This window comes from Leptodactylus fuscus, chromosome 2 (genome assembly GCF_031893055.1).
Source record: "Leptodactylus fuscus isolate aLepFus1 chromosome 2, aLepFus1.hap2, whole genome shotgun sequence".
NCBI lineage: Eukaryota > Metazoa > Chordata > Amphibia > Anura > Leptodactylidae > Leptodactylus > Leptodactylus fuscus.
This window is the reverse complement of record NC_134266.1, coordinates 226381021-226400592: the sequence shown is the minus strand read 5'-3', so window position 1 is coordinate 226400592 and position 19572 is coordinate 226381021. Positions and strand designations below refer to the sequence as shown.

The following is a 19572-nucleotide window of genomic DNA, read 5'->3' as shown; positions in this document are numbered from 1 at the left end:
CACCACCTCTTGCGGGTGCCATCATTTGGAAGGCAAGCTCTGGGCTCAGTGGGTGAGAGCAAGCGCAGGATAATCGTCATTTGGCCTGGCGGCCACTGCCTCTTCCACTGTTGACAGGGCTGGCGCTGCAGTCCAGACCAGGAGCCAGGACACCTCCACATCTGCCTCTGACACTTTGGGGAGTTCACCCTTATCCTCACCTTTTCCTGCCATTTCTCCTTTTGCCCGCGCCATCATGCGCCTCTTCCCAGCAACTCCCCATCTCCCAAGCCTTTCATTTCATGCTAAAGTACAGCGCAACCCACCCACATGCCCAAGGCTTCAACGGCCTCATCTCAAGAAATCTGGCCCAGGAGATGTTGGAATCCCGGCTGGGGGACACTCTGCCCTTTTTGGGCAGAGTGTCTACTGCGCCACCGCACTGTGCCGTCCACACCAGCACTTTCCCCCAAACATGAGGCGGTCCCTAAATTCAGCGCTTAGCCCTAAAGTTCCATGTGACCAGTTACGAATGGACAAGTGCATGCGGACAGGGACGCTACCTTTCAATTTGGGCACAGTGGTTGAATGTAGTTGAGGCGTGGACCGGGTCGCAAAATGTGGTGGCCTGACTTGTCTCCCCACACAACATTCCTGGGAGGAGGGCTGAAACACCACCCTCCTCCGCTGTTAAATTGACCCCAGCTACGAGCTGGAAACGCTGCAACACTGGTGTGGGGAGACGTCAGCGGGCCGTGCTGAAGCTCATCAGCTTGGGGGCCAGACAGCACACTGCCTACAAAGTGAGTCATGCCATCCTCGATGAGACGGCAATGTGGTTTTTGCCACTGCACCTGGGCCCAGGCATGTTGTCATGTGTGATAATGGCCGTAACCTGGGATTGGCTCTGTAGCTTGGCAGCCTGCAACATATTCCATGCCTGGGCCACGTTTTTAACTCATTGCTGCTAATCTTTTGAAAAAGGTACCCCAATGTTCCTGAGCTACTGGTGAAAGTGTGGCGCTTGTGCGGATAGTTTTTAAAGTGTATAGTTGCCGCTGCTAGCCTCTATGCACTCCTACAACGCCTGTACCTGCTGGAACAACGGCTGTTGTGCGACGTCTCCACACTGCTGGCACTAAACATATCATGTGTTGAGCAGAGTGTGTGAGCAGCACAGACCTTTGATGTAGTTCCAACTCCAAAACCCTCGGGTTCGTCAAAGTCAACTCCCTCAGTTGCTCAACCATGAGTGGCCATGGGTGGCAGACTTATGTGAAATCCCATCCCATCCATTGCACTGGACACGAAACATTAGCATGCGCTCAGCACAACTTCGGATATGGCAGATGCGTTAAGCAGGGTGCAGGGTACAACACAGACCAGGCCCGAGCACCAGGAACAGGTGTTAGAAATACTGCAGCATCTGCCATTTCCTTCCAATTTTGGGGTTTTGGACCCGCCACCGACTTGTCTGGACCTAAGTGGGGATCATGAGACACAGTTGCCATCAAGGCAAGCTGTGGTCATGTGCGGTTTGCAGTAAGGGGGCAGTGCGCAATTGGAAGAGGAGTTGGTGGATGACGAGGCCACCGACCCCACATGGACAGGGGTGATGTCTAGGGGCTAAAGCAGTGTAGATGTAGAGGGAAGCTAAATCAACAAAAAACCTGGGTAGAAGCAAAGGCATAAACTGGGGTGATGTTTAGGGGTGAAAGCAGAGTAGATGTGGAGGGAAGCTAAGCAGCAAAAACAGTGGGTAGAAGCAAAGGCATGCAAAACTCTACCCTGTTGGAAGACTTATTCCTAGGTCTGGAACACGTTAATGGCCCCCCTGGACAAATTACTGCCACTCAGGGGCCTAGTGTCACCAGGAGGGACAAGTATAGGCGCATGTTGTGGGAATACCTGGCCGACACCAGCTCTGTCCTCTCCGATCCCTCTGTGCTCTACAGCCTAAACTTATTTTCTCATCTTTTTTTCTGAACTGCACATCTCTTGCCTGCTTCCTTTGGGATCTTAGAAATGGTGGTCCACTTCCACAGATGGTAACTTCAATAGACAGTGTAACGGGAGTAGCTGAGGGATCGCTGTCTTAACCACTTTTTGGCACAAAATTAACTTCCAAAGCCAAATATGGTGCAAGTATATGATGCAAGGACACCTACACACCTATCTCTGACACATTGGGGAGTTCACCCTCATGCGCCCTTTTGGCCTGCACCATCATGCGCCTCTTCCCAGCCACTCCACATTTCCCAAGCTTTTCATTGCAGGCAGAAGTACAATACAACCCACCCCCATGCCCAAGCCTGTAACAGCCTCATCGATAAACTGCTGGCCCTGGAGATGTTGGTGTTTGTTTATGCTTCTGGAGACCCAGGCCTTCCGTCAGCAGATGGCAGCTGGGGCACCTCCCTATGCTGGGCCTAGCCGTTACTACTTCTCTTGGTGTGCTGTCTCTGCCTTGCGCCTGCATGTGTCCCATAACATCAGTCGGGCCCAGAGCTCTGCGCTTTGCTGCAAGGTCCACTTGACCACCGACACATGGACAAGCGCCTGTGGTCAGGGATGCTGCAGTGCTTATCTTTAATGACAGGCAGGGTGAATGTGGTGGAGTCTGTTCCCCGGGTGCAAACTGGGGTGGCCTATCTCCTCTCCCAGGCCAAAATTCATGGCAGGAGTAGACTGAAACCCTACGAAGCTGCAACCTCCACCCCAGCTACTAGCGGAAAACACTGTAACACTGGCATGGGGAGATGTCAGTAGGCCGTGCTGAAACTGATCAGCTTGGGGGACAGACAGCACAGTGCCTCCGAGGTCAGGGATGCCATCCTGGCTGAGATGGCATTTTTTTTTCCCTGCTACACCTGGGGCCTGGCATTTTTGCGCCTGTGATAATGGCTGGAACCTGGTAGCAGATCTGGAGCTTGCCAGACTCAAACACGGTCCACGCATGGCCCACGTTTTCCAACTTGTTGGTGCCATGTTTCTTTGAAACCTACACCATTGTGCCTGATATACAGGTCAAAGTGGGGCCATTTTCGTAAGTGAGAACTAGCCTCTGCTAGGCAGAAAACATTCAGAGCACACTCCTCTCATCTTCGCACCGTTGGCTGGCGGAGGAAGACGAGGGGGTTGGAGTGGCATCTGATGTCCCTATCCCACACGAGGCTAGAGGGTGCACTTCAGTGCATCCCATTGCTTCACCACAAATGGTGTGAAGGGGAGTGGAAAATGGAGGAAATGGAGAGTGACCCTTACAGTTGGGGCCAGCAAAGGCATGCCAAGTAACACACTGGCACACATGGCTGACTTCATCTTGGGTTGCTTTTCAACACATATTTCACATCATGAAGAACAAATAATACTGGATTTTTTCAAGCCTCGAACCCCGGTCTAGGTCTAATGTCTGTTCCTTTCTTATATTAGGGGAGAGGGAAAAAAAATTACTTCAGTGATACGTTTAGCGTACATAGACTGACTATTAATGTGTATCCCACTTAGTGTTGTTAGGGTTACACACCGTCACAACCTGGCTAAAGCTTCTATAGCTGTTAATAAAGTCAACATAACTTTACGGTATCCAAAAAGACAGCTGGTACCGACAGAGAGCAAGACAAATGTCACCCAAAGCTGTGAGCTCTGAACACCCACAGTGACTTTGGCGTCATCATCATTATAAGGGAGCGGGTGGTAATAAATAACTTGGCAGTGCCTAAAACCCAAAAAGCTTATACAACTATATTTACATTAAGATACACAAATGAAACTTTTCAGTAGCATGTCATGAGACAAGCTGATAAGCTCTTCCTTTGTGCAGTGCTATTTGAAAGTTAAACGCTGCCTTTATTTTAATTCTGGAGAAGGTGCAGACATTAGATTTAGAACATGTTGTCTTCATTGTCCAAATCCTCTATATAGGTAACGTGTTTTTCGGGCCGAGCTGTCTGGGAACGAGCTGGTGCAGCACTGACAACCTGGGTGAATATGGCAAGAGCCTGAGATGTAGGGTGAATGAATCCCCAAATTATTTGTGGAATTCCCAGTGAGACAATGGCACTGTATACCAGTATTAAAAATTGTGGGTGCACATAACCCCCATATATTCTTTGAATTCCCAGTGAGACAATGGCACTGTATACCAGTATTAAAAATTGTGGGTGCACATAACCCCCATATATTCTTTGAATTCCCAGTGAGACAATGGCACTGTATACCAGTAGTAAAAATTGTGGGTGCACATAACCCCCATATATTCTTTGAATTCCCAGTGAGACAATGGAACTGTATAGCAGTAGCAAAAATTGTGGGTGCACGTAACCCCCATATATTCTTTGAATTCCCAGTCAGACAATGGCACTGTATACCAGTAGTAAAAATTGTGGGTGCACATAACCCCCATATATTCTTTGAATTCCCAGTCAGACAATGGCACTATATACCAGTAGTAAAAATTGTGGGTGCACATAACCCCAATATATTCTTTGAATTCCCAGTCAGACAATGGCACTGTATACCAGTATTAAAAATTGTGGGTGCACATAACCCCCATATATTCTTTGAATTCCCAGTCAGACAATGGCACTATATACCAGTAGTAAAAATTGTGGGTGCACATAACCCCAATATATTCTTTGAATTCCCAGTCAGACAATGGCACTGTATACCAGTATTAAAAATTGTGGGTGCACATAACCCCCATATATTCTTTGAATTCCCAGTCAGACAATGGCACTATATACCAGTAGTAAAAATTGTGGGTGCACATAACCCCAATATATTCTTTGAATTCCCAGTCAGACAATGGCACTGTATACCAGTATTAAAAATTGTGGGTGCACATAACCCCAATATATTCTTTGAATTCCCAGTCAGACAATGGCACTGTATACCAGTATTAAAAATTGTGGGTGCACATAACCCCCATATATTCTTTGAATTCCCAGTCAGACAATGGCACTATATACCAGTAGTAAAAATTGTGGGTGCACATAACCCCAATATATTCTTTGAATTCCCAGTCAGACAATGGCACTGTATACCAGTATTAAAAATTGTGGGTGCACATAACCCCCATATATTCTTTGAATTCCCAGTCAGACAATGGCACTATATACCAGTAGTAAAAATTGTGGGTGCACATAACCCCAATATATTCTTTGAATTCCCAGTCAGACAATGGCACTGTATACCAGTATTAAAAATTGTGGGTGCACATAACCCCCATATATTCTTTGAATTCCCAGTGAGACAAAGGAACTGTATAGCAGTATTAAAAATTGTGGGTGCACGTAACCCCCATATATTCTTTGAATTCCCAGTCAGACAATGGCACTGTATACCAGTATTAAAAATTGTGGGTGCACATAACCCCCATATATTCTTTGAATTCCCAGTCAGACAATGGCACTATATACCAGTAGTAAAAATTGTGGGTGCACATAACCCCAATATATTCTTTGAATTCCCAGTCAGACAATGGCACTGTATACCAGTATTAAAAATTGTGGGTGCACATAACCCCCATATATTCTTTGAATTCCCAGTCAGACAATGGCACTATATACCAGTCCAGTAGTAAAAATTGTGGGTGCACATAACCCCAATATATTCTTTGAATTCCCAGTCAGACAATGGCACTGTATACCAGTATTAAAAATTGTGGGTGCACATAACCCCCATATATTCTTTGAATTCCCAGTGAGACAAAGGAACTGTATAGCAGTATTAAAAATTGTGGGTGCACGTAACCCCCATATATTCTTTGAATTCCCAGTCAGACAATGGCACTGTATACCAGTATTAAAAATTGTGGGTGCACGTCACCCCAATATATTCTTTGAATTCCCAGTCAGACAATGGCACTGTATACCAGTAGTAAAAATTGTGGGTGCACATAACCCCCATATATTCTTTGAATTCCCAGTCAGACAATGGCACTGTATACCAGTATTAAAAATTGTGGGTGCACATAACCCCCATATATTCTTTGAATTCCCAGTCAGACAATGGCACTGTATACCAGTAGTAAAAATTGTGGGTGCACATAACCCCCATATATTCTTTGAATTCCCAGTCAAACAATGGCACTGTATACCAGTATTAAAAATTGTGGGTGCACATAACCCCCATATATTCTTTGAATTCCCAGTGAGACAAAGGAACTGTATAGCAGTATTAAAAATTGTGGGTGCACGTAACCCCCATATATTCTTTGAATTCCCAGTCAGACAATGGCACTGTATAGCAGTATTAAAAATTGTGGGTGCACGTAACCCCCATATATTCTTTGAATTCCCAGTCAGACAATGGCACTGTATACCAGTATTAAAAATTGTGGGTGCACATAACCCCCATATATTCTTTGAATTCCCAGTGAGACAATGGCACTGTATAGCAGTAGCAAAAATTGTGGGTGCACGTCACCCCAATATATTCTTTGAATTCCCAGTCAGACAATGGCACTATATACCAGTAGCAAAAATTGTGGGTGTATATAGCCCCAATTCTATTGCTAGGGGACTTGCAGGGTATTTCTGAGGTGAAGGTGGGGGGGCACACCGTTGGAACGGGGATTTGGGGTGTATATATGGGGTATACGGGAATACACTGTCAGTGTGTTCCATTCAGGATCCTGGGAAAGCTGGGTTGCGGCGATTGAGCCCGTCAGTGCCACGTTACACTGACAAGCTTCTCCCTGGAATTGAAGTTATATGTAAGCCCAATATATTCTTTGAATTCCCAGTCAGACAATGGCACTATATGGTAGTAGCAAAAATAGTGGGTGTATATAGCCCCAATCCTATTGCTAGGGGACTTGCAGGGTATTTCTGGGGTGAAGGTGGGGGGGCACACCGTTGGAACGGGTATCGGGGGTATATATCGGGTATACGGGAATACACTGACAGTGTATTCCATTCAGGATCCTGGGAAAGCTGGGTTGCGGCGATTGAGCCCGTCAGTGCCACGTTACACTGACAAGCTTCTCCCTGGAATTTAGCTCTTATAAGAGCTGTTGGTTGTCTTCTCCTTCCTATCCTAGCCTGTCCCTGCCTACCCAGAATCTAACCCCTAGCTAACTGGACGGAAACCTCCGTCCTCGGTGAATTGCAAGCTCAGAATGACGCGAAGCTGGGCGGCGCTGTTCTTTTAAATTAGAGGTCACATGTTTTCGGCAGCCAATGGGTTTTGCCTACTTTTTTCAACGTCACCGGTGTCGTAGTTCCTGTCCCACCTACCCTGTGCTGTTATTGGAGCAAAAAAGGCGCCAGGGAAGGTGGGAGGGGAATCGAGTAATGGCGCACTTTACCACGCGGTGTTCGATTCGATTCGAACATGCCGAACAGCCTAATATCCGATCGAACATGAGTTCGATAGAACACTGTTCGCTCATCTCTAGTTGTGATAAATTTGGACGATTTTCCCTGGATTGTTGTTGTTCTGTCTGTAATTTCGTGTATGTATTCTTTTTTCGATCCATTATTGTTTCCAATTATGTATTACACATCTAGTTGAGCTTATTCACATAGTGTTCTAGATGTCTGATAAAGGTCGTCTTGATAGGATTGTTACGCTTTGTGGATTGCCAATAAACTTGGAGTGTTTACTTCTTCCCATAAACAGTGTGTCGGGGTCTCTTTTGTTGTGAATGATGGGACTGAGCACCTGATATATCTACTTGGCCTGAGGGATGAAACATTATTGTTTATGGAAAAGTAAACTTGATGGATTCTAAATCTTAACCCTCTCATGAATTAAAACTATTATAAATTTTAAAATAACCACAGTGAACAAAGTAGATGTTGAAATTGATAACAAGAAATTTATGTTTATGTATTCAAATATACAGTAGACAGACAGTCCAATTGCCACAGTATTGGAAACCCCCTGTATGGAAATTATAATCCACATTATAGCGACAATGAACAAGGCCTGGTCATCAGTGAGGGTGTAAAGAGAATGGTAGCATCAAGGAAAAAACTGAACTGAAAGGGGATTCTGTGCATGTAAGATGCCAGCAGGTTTCCGTCTCCTGTCCTGTTTTGTGCAGGAAATGGAAACCTGCAGAACGGAGTCCCGGGCGCAGATGTGAATGAGCCCTAAGTTGTCAAGAATTATTTTGATGAACAGGCAGTGGTCAGCCAAATAAACTGAAGCTGAATGCAATGTCCTCTGATACCTGTGGATGGACAGAAGGGCTTACCTAAACATTTGGCCAAGCATGTTCATCCCTTCATGTTCCAGGAACATAATAGATGTTTCCTTGTAGCAACTGCAAGCACCTATCCTATCTGCACTCACCTAGTAGAATCTATGGCACAACAAATTTCTGCAGTTCTGAAAGCCAATGGAGGTCCAATGTGCTATGAAGTGGCCATCCAGGGTAGAAACAGACAGATAAGGTATAAATATTTCCGTTCTGGCTTACTACTGTAAACTCAATTTTACCATGATATCCTGAAAGTTTACCAATTGTCTAAAGATATTGGCACTAGAAGTGTTTCACTTACCCATAAATCACACTGTGGCTTGTAGAAGGGTGATGGGTATCAACTCCCTCCATTGGGACTGAATCATAACATGAGTTCTGACTTTCCTCAGTTTCATCACTGTGTAAAAGAAAGGATCATACATGTGAGAAACATCAGTATACACGTACATATAGTCCGGTAATTGGGGTGCACATGCTCTATATAATCATTTTACATATCAGGACAAGAGTGGCTCTGAGTGTTGAAGTGAGCAGGCGTCTGGCAGAGACAGCTTGAGGTTGGTTGGTACCCTGAGAAGGACCTTATATTAATAACCCCTTTATGGATTACTGAGTAGTGCCTACATAACACAACCTTAAACTGGCCAAAAATATTGTCCTAGAGTCCAAAGATAACGTTACTCAATAAATAAAAAAGATCGGGTAGTAACACCCTGCGTGTTCTGTGTCACAAACTAAATTCAGTGATCATAGACTTTATTTTGTTGGCACAGAATTAACATTCGTGATCACAGGATCCATTTCGTTATCACAAAAATAATGTTTATGAGCAAAAAATCAATTTCTTTTTCATAGAATGCGCAAAAATAATTTTCTAATATTGATTATTTTGTGTGTACAGAATTTGTGTGAATACATTATGTAATGCTTTAATTATGTAATATTCGTGTGCACAAAATTGATATTGTCACACAAAATTCATTTTTGTGACTACTGAATTACAAAATAAATCCTGTGCGCACAAAATTACGTGTTGCAACAAACATCAGCAACAAAGGTGCTGTTTGTTCACATTGTGAAGAGGAATCAACCAGTTTGTGACACAATGTTATTTTATTGCACAGAATGTAATTTTATGACTTATTATTTCAATTTTATGAGTGTCATTTTGTCACACAGGATATTACTTTGTGGCAAACAATGTTATTTTGTGAGTACAGAACTATGTGACTCGGGATGTTATGTTGCCACACAGAATTTTATTTTGTAAGATATAACGCACTTTTTAAAACTTTTGTGGCTGATAAAAATGATTCAGTAAATAGTTTATTGTGTTAGCACAACAGAAGTGAAGTCAGTGTATAAATTGTATCTTTGTGTATACAGAATATATTTTGTGTAGCTGTTATACATTCTGTGATTATGAAGAAAAAAGAAAAAAGCCGCAGGGCACTCACCAAAGAGTCTGTAAAATTCATGAAACACCTTATTGCTTCTTCAATAAAAACGTCAACACATAAGGAGGAGGAATGCCTGGAAGAGATGGAAAGCTTTGCATCTCTTCCAGGCATTCCTCTTCCTTATGTGTTGCGCTTTTTCTTTTGAATCACTTGTGCTGTAGTGCAGTTGAGCACCACCCTACTTTAAGTAGTAGCGTCCATTATTTGATCACGGTTCCAAGTCTTCAACACTAAAGAGCTTTGTCTTTTGTGTTTTTTTGTGCATATGGATTTTGTGATTATGACATATTTTGCCCTATTATGTGTTGACAATATCCACTTTTCCTTATAAAATGTACGGAGAAGAAACAGAGCCCCATAGGAACCTTGTGTGGTATTGCTTGTACAAGCTATTGATATCTAGACTATTGGGACCAGTGGTACCCCTTAGGTTGAGATAGAATGCATTGTTCAGTGAATGCTCTGGAAAAGCTCATGACACATATGCCGAACATTTTCCTAGAGCTCTGTAGACCCGATGGATTCCAGATGGTAACATTTATTATTCAATGGGCTGTTTTTTACTGTATAAGAAAGCGTAGCCTGCTGTGCCAGCTTATATGGCATACAGTATACTAAATATGCTGATCCAGCTTATATGGCATACCGTATACTAAATATAGCTCAAACACAATATGGACTGTTACCTTTTTCATGTTGACCATCAAGGATATGATTCTGTACACGAGCAGCAGTATATGTACCATATAATGTACAGAACTAATCACATTAATTTCTTATATAAGGCCGGGTTCACACCGGGTATTTTGCACCGGAACCTGAGACGGAGGCCACCTCAGGTTCCAGTCCAAAATATGGGTAGCCACGACTGGATGCCGGTGCAGTGCAGTGTCATCCAGTCGCACACTCCGCTCCGGATTAGGCCCAATGAATGGATCTAGTCCAGAATAAACGGCTCTCGGAAAAAAGAACTGACTGGCTCCCATTGATTTCAATGGGAGCCGTCTTTTTGGTCAGGATTTTGAAGCAGATACGGCCTGAAAATCCTGACCAAAATACCCAGTGTGAACTCAGCCTAAGGCTTTTGTTAATTGACTTATCAACACCTACCCAATAAGTTTCACAACAATAGCAGTTTTCTTATATCCATTGCCAAGGTCTGGAACCTCTAAAGGATTGAAAACAGCAAATATAAAAAGGTGAAAAATACAACATAAAATATCAGTAAAACTGAACCTACTACTTCAAACTTACAGTGATAATGTGTACCAGTAAATGCAGGCAAAATCTTCATGTGCTTGGTGGGCAGCATGGTGGCCCAGGCAACATGTGTATGGAGTTTGTATGTTCTCCCTGTGTCTGCATAAGTTTTCTCCCACACGCCCAAAATATACTGATAGGTAATTTGGCTTTCCATCAAAACAACTGACCCTTGTAGGTCAGAGCGCCCGTATGGAAGCCACTAACATCCCTACTCCATCTCTTGGCGAGACAAGTGCATTGCAAATGTTTCTCATTACTTTATTAACCAGATCAAGACCTGGCTCTTTTCCCAGGCTCATGACCAGACATATGTCTAGGTTTTTTTTTTTTGTTTTTTTTTAGTACATATGGTTTTGAAAGAAATAACGTGTTTTTTTTTTTGTTTTTTTTTTGCTTGGTTACTCAATACATGAGACTTTGTATTTATGCCACCTCCATTATGGTTGTTTTTTTTTTTTTTTTTTATAAGGGTACACAGTTTTGTATTGTCAGTACAGTAGCTACTATGCAAGAATAACATATAGGCCATTAGCTCTCCAATAGCTTATGATGGATTCTCATGAATATGTCTGTCATTTCAATGCCTACCAGATCCATATTGCTCTCTTCCTAGTTCTGTCTTTATGCACTGCAAATGCCCACAAGACCAATTACGACCAATTTATAGGTTGGACTTGATGGACTGATGTCTTCATTCAACCTCATCTACTATCTACTATGTAATTACTGGCTCACTGCAATGGGCAAAAGTTGGCCGAGTGTGAATTTCTAGACATTTCCTGTGTGGTGAGATAGGACTAAGGAGCAGTGACCAAAGAGGACCTGGTAAGCATTGGGATATGAATAAAAAGAGTAATGCAGATTTCATTTTCCTAACCTATTCCATTTGCTAAAATCGTGTATCACACTAGAAAACTCCTTAAAATTAAGCAGAAAATCTAAATCTGTAATACTTAGTTATATTTTATAGCTATTGATTTTTATAGATATATGCAAAGATAAAAAAGTCATGCAAAGGTCACTTACTCTTATAGTATTTGTCAAAGACATCATCTTTTCTCCCTTTTTTGTATAGATATGTCAACTGCTTTAAATCTTTCACTCGGTCACCCAAAGATAGGATGTGAAGATCTTTAGAACCAAATGGCTGAATATTTTGGATCTGTCCAGAACCTAAAATCAATAGGAATAGATTATCAATCTCACAAGAAATTGTATTTAAGGAGAAAGTAAACCAGTAACATTTTGTGCATATATGGTTATAGTTGTAGATACATCTTCCTTAGTGTTGCTGATGTTGCTACCGTATCATTGCCATTTTATAGTGGTGCTGCAGCTCGGTCATGGTCACTGTCTCTGCAATCTTGCTAGATACAATCACACATTCAGCTCCTCTTCTTCCCTTGTTAGTAGACTTGGTTGAGCCCTTTTCACATTGTAGAATTCATATACAGCTTGTTGGGGAAGAGATATGTTATTTTCTTTACTGCTATTCTGTGCCACATATTTACATGAGTGTAGTATGTGAATAAAGCCGCCAAACCGCAAGTGAATGAAACTACATAGATCATAGAAAAGAAACTTGTATATGCATACTGATGTAGTAGAATATTCATAGTGAAATGGCATCCATAGGGCTTGTCCTTACTCAGTATATATGTAGTGTTGTGTCATAATACGTCTTCAGACACTGTTCTCCCCACTGTATGATAGAGGATATTTTCATTTGGTCAACCATAAAATAATGGTCCTCTAGGCCCTCTTGAATTATTTTACAAAGTGATCACAATAGAATACAACAGTAAAAGGAACACTTCTTTACCAGTCCACTGCTGCTCTAGTTTTAATGTTACCCAGGTCCCTACCCTGCTGGTCTCTGTTAATCTGGCTTCAGCACTGCTCTGTTGTCTTGATACGTGACCACTGCAGCCAATCAGTGGCCACTACATTGTCCTAAGTGGCGTCTACACACGAACTCTACAGACAGTGACTGACTTCAGTGGTCAGTTGTTGACATGTCACATCATCTTTGGAGGCTAGTTTACAGAGCCATTGGTTGAAACCAGTAAACAAAGATTAGTGGGGTCATGATGACAACCCCTGTCCATACGGGCACATACACCTGAGCCAGAATTGAGATCTATGCCACATAGATTTCTATTACAACTCAAAAAACTATATACTATATTGTATAATAAATATGTGGGGCCGAGAAATCCCCAACTGGCTCCAGGCCACCTACATTTGCACAATATGGCGAGGGAGTTGAGGCTCATGTTTGGTGCAAGAAAAGGCTCGGAGCCAAATGTGTACCGCAATATCACCACTCTATATCAGAAAAGTGATAAATCTCCCCCATTGCATCTTTTAAAACTTTGTTACTAAGTTATATAATTGTATAAAATATTTTAGATGCCGTATTATTTACCATCTTCTCCACGAATAACATGTGCAATTGTGATGCCACCAATCTCAGAGTCACTAAAACGCAACAGGAATGTCCCGCTCGGCTCCACACTGAGCAGCTTGTGTACAAACTGCTTACTGACAAATCCCATTATTAGGCTGGAAAAAAGGAAATAACACCATGGTAATCATACACAGCAACGTACAGGATCTCATGCACATGTTTCCTAGAATTCTACCTTATAATCTATGTAGTGTAACTCCATTTATTGTGTTAATCATTTTATTATGTCTGGAATGTCCTCTTAAATATGACAGTTTTTGATGTTGCACCTTCTTTATCATCCTGTTGCCATAACCAAAAGAAATTCATGTTTTTCACTTCATATTACAGGGTTGGATTCTCCTCCTGAAGACTGTACCATTTCTTCAGCTTTGTGACCATGTCAATATTTCCTCTTCATTGGAAATACATTTTCTGATTTTAGGCTGAGTTCATACGGAGTTTTTTGGTCAGGATTTTGTGGCCGAATTCACCTCAGAATCCTGACCAAAAAGACGGCTCACATTGATATCAATAGGAGCCGATTGTTCTGAACGGACATGCTTATTCTTCAGGCAGAGTTGCCTCGCAAATCTGCCTGAAGACACTCCCTCCTCCCAACTATGTGTGTTCATTCATTGAGCCTAATACGCTAATCTGGAGCGAAGTGCGCGACTGTATGCTGGTGCACTGCAACGGTATCCAGTCGCGACTACCCGTTTTTTGGTCCGGAAACTGAGGCGGCCTCTGCCTCAAAAAACCCCGTGTGAACCCGGCCTAAGTTCAGACGGAGATTGCTCAGGTCTTTTTTCCGGGAGCCGTTTCTTCCGGCTCCCAGAAAAAAGAAGTGAGATGCTCATTCTTCAGGCCGAGTCGCCTCGCGATTCAGCCTGAGGACCTACCCTCCTCCGGACTAGGCCCATTCATTGGGCCTAATCTGGAGCGGTGTGCGCAACTGGATGCTGATGCAGTGCACCGGCTTTCAGTCGCAGCTACCCATCTTTTGGATCGGAACCTGAGGTGGCCTCCGTCACAGGTTCCGATCCAAAAAACCCTGAACTTACCCTAAGGCTACCAGTCACTTATGAGGCAACATGCAAACAAACGGACTACTTATCTGCAATTGTTGGTAAAAGTACAGACCCATACATTTCAATGGGCCCATAAACACAGCAATAGTTTTAACAGCTGTGTGCCCGGGCTGTAGTAAACAGCTGCAAAATATGGAGCAGGTGCTATAATCCGTATGTCATCTGTGCTACATAGACTGCACATGGTCCTGTGCATGTTGCCTAATACTATAATGGATATTGCATTGTGCAAGACCCATCCTATCATGGTATACTTAATAAATAAGGGATGTGTCTTGGAATTTGATTCTGCCCTATATTCAGTTTTGAATCTATAAGTAGCTTATATTGACCAAGAACCAACACATCTTATCAAACAGACTTTATTCAGGTGGCGCATGATACAAGCCAAGAAATCAATATCGGGCAAGCCAATGTAGCCATAACTGTTATTGAAGTCTTGGACTTGTACATCTAGTGAGCATCAGATCATTCCACAAGGTGGAGGGAGCGGTAATAAAGAATGTGAACATGTTTTAATCTATTTTGTGTGTGTTTTTATTTTAATCTTTCTATTTTTTTAACAATTTAATTTTTTCTTTTTTACAATGTTTTCTTCTAATCTCTGATAGAATATGCTACAGTACTACAGTACTGCATATGCATGACAGCCAGCAAATTTATATACACTGTATGTTACAGATGATAAGATGTGTCTGACAATAAGACATACCCAAGGTAAGGGCAAGAAACATTGGAAAAAAATATTTCACATTAACTCAACCTTTCCTGGTGATCAAATAGAGTAGAGGAGTCAATGTCACTAACTGGTATGCTAGGATAGATATAGGGGGCTATTAGCTAAAACTCAATGCGCGCATACATGAATCCTCATTGGTGGCCTCCACAGAATATAATGAGACATTGTACTGTGTGTGGGGCACCATTGGGCATTATACTGCATGGGGAGCACTATTAAGACATTATACTGTGTGGGGTATTAAAACACACTATTCTGTGTTGGCAGATATTAATAGTGCATTATACTGTATGTGGGGTCATAAATGAACATTATACATTTTATACAGTAATGCCCCCCACAGTTCCTGACAGCAGTCCAAAGATATACTTACCTCCCAGTTGCTGCCAATTAGCATTAATACATTATAAATAGAGATGAGCGAACAGTGTTCTATCGAACTCATGTTCGATCGGATATTAGGCTGTTCGGCATGTTCGAATCGAATCGAACACCGCGTGGTAAAGTGCGCCATTACTCGATTCCCCTCCCACCTTCCCTGGCGCCTTTTTTGCTCCAATAACAGCGCAGGGTAGGTGGGACAGGAACTACGACACCGGTGACGTTGAAAAAAGTAGGCAAAACCCATTGGCTGCCGAAAACATGTGACCTCTAATTTAAAAGAACAGCGACGCCCAGCTTCGCGTCATTCTGAGCTTGCAATTCACCGAGGACGGAGGTTTCCGTCCAGCTAGCTAGGGCTTAGATTCTGGGTAGGCAGGGACAGGCTAGGATAGGAAGGAGAAGACAACCAACAGCTCTTGTAAGAGCTAAATTCCAGGGAGAAGCTTGTCAGTGTAACGTGGCACTGACGGGCTCAATCGCCGCAACCCAGCTTTCCCAGGATCCTGAATGGAATACACTGTCAGTGTATTCCCGTATACCCGATATATACCCCGATACCCGTTCCAACGGTGTGCCCCCCCACCTTCACCCCAGAAATACCCTGCAAGTCCCCTAGCAATAGAATTGGGGCTATATACACCCACAATTTTTACTACTGGTATACAGTGCCATTGTCTGACTGGGAATTCAAAGAATATATTGGGAATACAAATACCCTCATTTCTTGCTACTGCCATATAGTGCCAGTTTCTGACTGGTAATTCAAAGAATATATTGGGGTTACGTGCACCCACAATTTTTACTACTGGTATACAGTGCCATTGTCTGACTGGGAATTCAAAGAATATATTGGGAATACAAATACCCTCATTTCTTGCTACTGCCATATAGTGCCAGTGTCTGACTGGGAATTCAAAGAATATATTGGGGTTACGTGCACCCACAATTTTTACTACTGGTATACAGTGCCATTGTCTGACTGGGAATTCAAAGAGTATATTGGGAATACAAATACCCTCATTTCTTGCTACTGCCATATAGTGCCAGTTTCTGACTGGGAATTCAAAGAATATATTGGGGTTACGTGCACCCACAATTTTTACTACTGGTATACAGTGCCATTGTCTGACTGGGAATTCAAAGAGTATATTGGGAATACAAATACCCTCATTTCTTGCTACTGCCATATAGTGCCAGTTTCTGACTGGGAATTCAAAGAATATATTGGGGTTACGTGCACCCACAATTTTTACTACTGGTATACAGTGCCATTGTCTGACTGGGAATTCAAAGAGTATATTGGGAATACAAATACCCTCATTTCTTGCTACTGCCATATAGTGCCAGTTTCTGACTGGGAATTCAAAGAATATATTGGGGTTACGTGCACCCACAATTTTTACTACTGGTATACAGTGCCATTGTCTGACTGGGAATTCAAAGAATATATTGGGGTTATAAATACCCTCATTTCTTGCTACTGCCATATAGTGCCAGTTTCTGACTGGTAATTCAAAGAATATATTGGGGTTACGTGCACCCACAATTTTTACTACTGGTATACAGTGCCATTGTCTGACTGGGAATTCAAAGAGTATATTGGGAATACAAATACCCTCATTTCTTGCTACTGCCATATAGTGCCAGTTTCTGACTGGGAATTCAAAGAATATATTGGGGTTACGTGCACCCACAATTTTTACTACTGGTATACAGTGCCATTGTCTGACTGGGAATTCAAAGAGTATATTGGGAATACAAATACCCTCATTTCTTGCTACTGCCATATAGTGCCAGTTTCTGACTGGGAATTCAAAGAATATATTGGGGTTACGTGCACCCACAATTTTTACTACTGGTATACAGTGCCATTGTCTGACTGGGAATTCAAAGAGTATATTGGGAATACAAATACCCTCATTTCTTGCTACTGCCATATAGTGCCAGTTTCTGACTGGGAATTCAAAGAATATATTGGGGTTACGTGCACCCACAATTTTTACTACTGGTATACAGTGCCATTGTCTGACTGGGAATTCAAAGAGTATATTGGGAATACAAATACCCTCATTTCTTGCTACTGCCATATAGTGCCAGTTTCTGACTGGGAATTCAAAGAATATATTGGGGTTACGTGCACCCACAATTTTTACTACTGGTATACAGTGCCATTGTCTGACTGGGAATTCAAAGAGTATATTGGGAATACAAATACCCTCATTTCTTGCTACTGCCATATAGTGCCAGTTTCTGACTGGGAATTCAAAGAATATATTGGGGTTACGTGCACCCACAATTTTTACTACTGGTATACAGTGCCATTGTCTGACTGGGAATTCAAAGAATATATTGGGGTTATAAATACCCTCATTTCTTGCTACTGCCATATAGTGCCAGTTTCTGACTGGTAATTCAAAGAATATATTGGGGTTACGTGCACCCACAATTTTTACTACTGGTATACAGTGCCATTGTCTGACTGGGAATTCAAAGAGTATATTGGGAATACAAATACCCTCATTTCTTGCTACTGCCATATAGTGCCAGTTTCTGACTGGGAATTCAAAGAATATATTGGGGTTACGTGCACCCACAATTTTTACTACTGGTATACAGTGCCATTGTCTGACTGGGAATTCAAAGAGTATATTGGGAATACAAATACCCTCATTTCTTGCTACTGCCATATAGTGCCAGTTTCTGACTGGGAATTCAAAGAATATATTGGGGTTACGTGCACCCACAATTTTTACTACTGGTATACAGTGCCATTGTCTGACTGGGAATTCAAAGAGTATATTGGGAATACAAATACCCTCATTTCTTGCTACTGCCATATAGTGCCAGTTTCTGACTGGGAATTCAAAGAATATATTGGGGTTACGTGCACCCACAATTTTTACTACTGGTATACAGTGCCATTGTCTGACTGGGAATTCAAAGAGTATATTGGGAATACAAATACCCTCATTTCTTGCTACTGCCATATAGTGCCAGTTTCTGACTGGGAATTCAAAGAATATATTGGGGTTACGTGCACCCACAATTTTTACTACTGGTATACAGTGCCATTGTCTGACTGGGAATTCAAAGAGTATATTGGGAATACAAATACCCTCATTTCTTGCTACTGCCATATAGTGCCAGTTTCTGACTGGGAATTCAAAGAATATATTGGGGTTACGTGCACCCACAATTTTTACTACTGGTATACAGTGCCATTGTCTGACTGGGAATTCAAAGAGTATATTGGGAATACAAATACCCTCATTTCTTGCTACTGCCATATAGTGCCAGTTTCTGACTGGGAATTCAAAGAATATATTGGGGTTACGTGCACCCACAATTTTTACTACTGGTATACAGTGCCATTGTCTGACTGGGAATTCAAAGAGTATATTGGGAATACAAATACCCTCATTTCTTGCTACTGCCATATAGTGCCAGTTTCTGACTGGGAATTCAAAGAATATATTGGGGTTACGTGCACCCACAATTTTTACTACTGGTATACAGTGCCAATTTCTAACTAGGAATTCAAAATGCGCAAGGCTCCCGGAAAGGGACGTGGACGAGGCCGTGGGCGAGGTCGGGGGAATGGTTCTGGGGAGCAAGGTAGCAGTGAAGCCACAGGGCGTCCCGTGCCTACTCCTGTGGGGCAGCAAGCATTGCGCCACTCCACAGTGCCAGGGTTGCTTGCCACATTAACTAAACTGCAGGGTACAAACCTTAGTAGGCCCGAGAACCAGGAACAGGTCTTGCAATGGCTGTCAGAGAACGCTTACAGCACATTGTCCAGCAGCCAGTCAGACTCTGCCTCCTCTCCTCCTATTACCCAACAGTCTTGTCTTCCTTCCTCCCAAAATTCCGAAGCTTTACAGAACAATAACCCAAACTGTCCCTGCTCCCCAGAGCTGTTCTCCGCTCCTTTCATTGTCCCTCAACCTGCCTCTCCACGTCACGATTCCACGAACCTAACAGAGGAGCATCTG

At 42.6% G+C, this 19572-nt stretch overlaps 1 protein-coding gene across 2 annotated transcripts in view; it reads right to left on the bottom strand.

Annotated features, from left to right (window-relative positions):
- The window catches only part of STAT6 (signal transducer and activator of transcription 6), a 146717-nt gene that overhangs the window by 17388 nt on the left and 109757 nt on the right, over positions 1 to 19572 (bottom strand). The window contains exons 14-17 of one of the 2 annotated variants that reach the window (XM_075265738.1): positions 13346 to 13482; positions 11944 to 12090; positions 10765 to 10822; positions 8493 to 8591 (exon numbers count right to left, since the gene is read on the bottom strand). In XM_075265738.1, the coding sequence (XP_075121839.1) occupies positions 8493 to 8591; positions 10765 to 10822; positions 11944 to 12090; positions 13346 to 13482 (441 nt within the window). Of the gene's footprint in view, positions 1 to 8491; positions 8592 to 10760; positions 10823 to 11943; positions 12091 to 13345; positions 13483 to 19572 lie in introns of those variants that run through there. The other variant, XM_075265739.1, reaches the window with a different exon arrangement.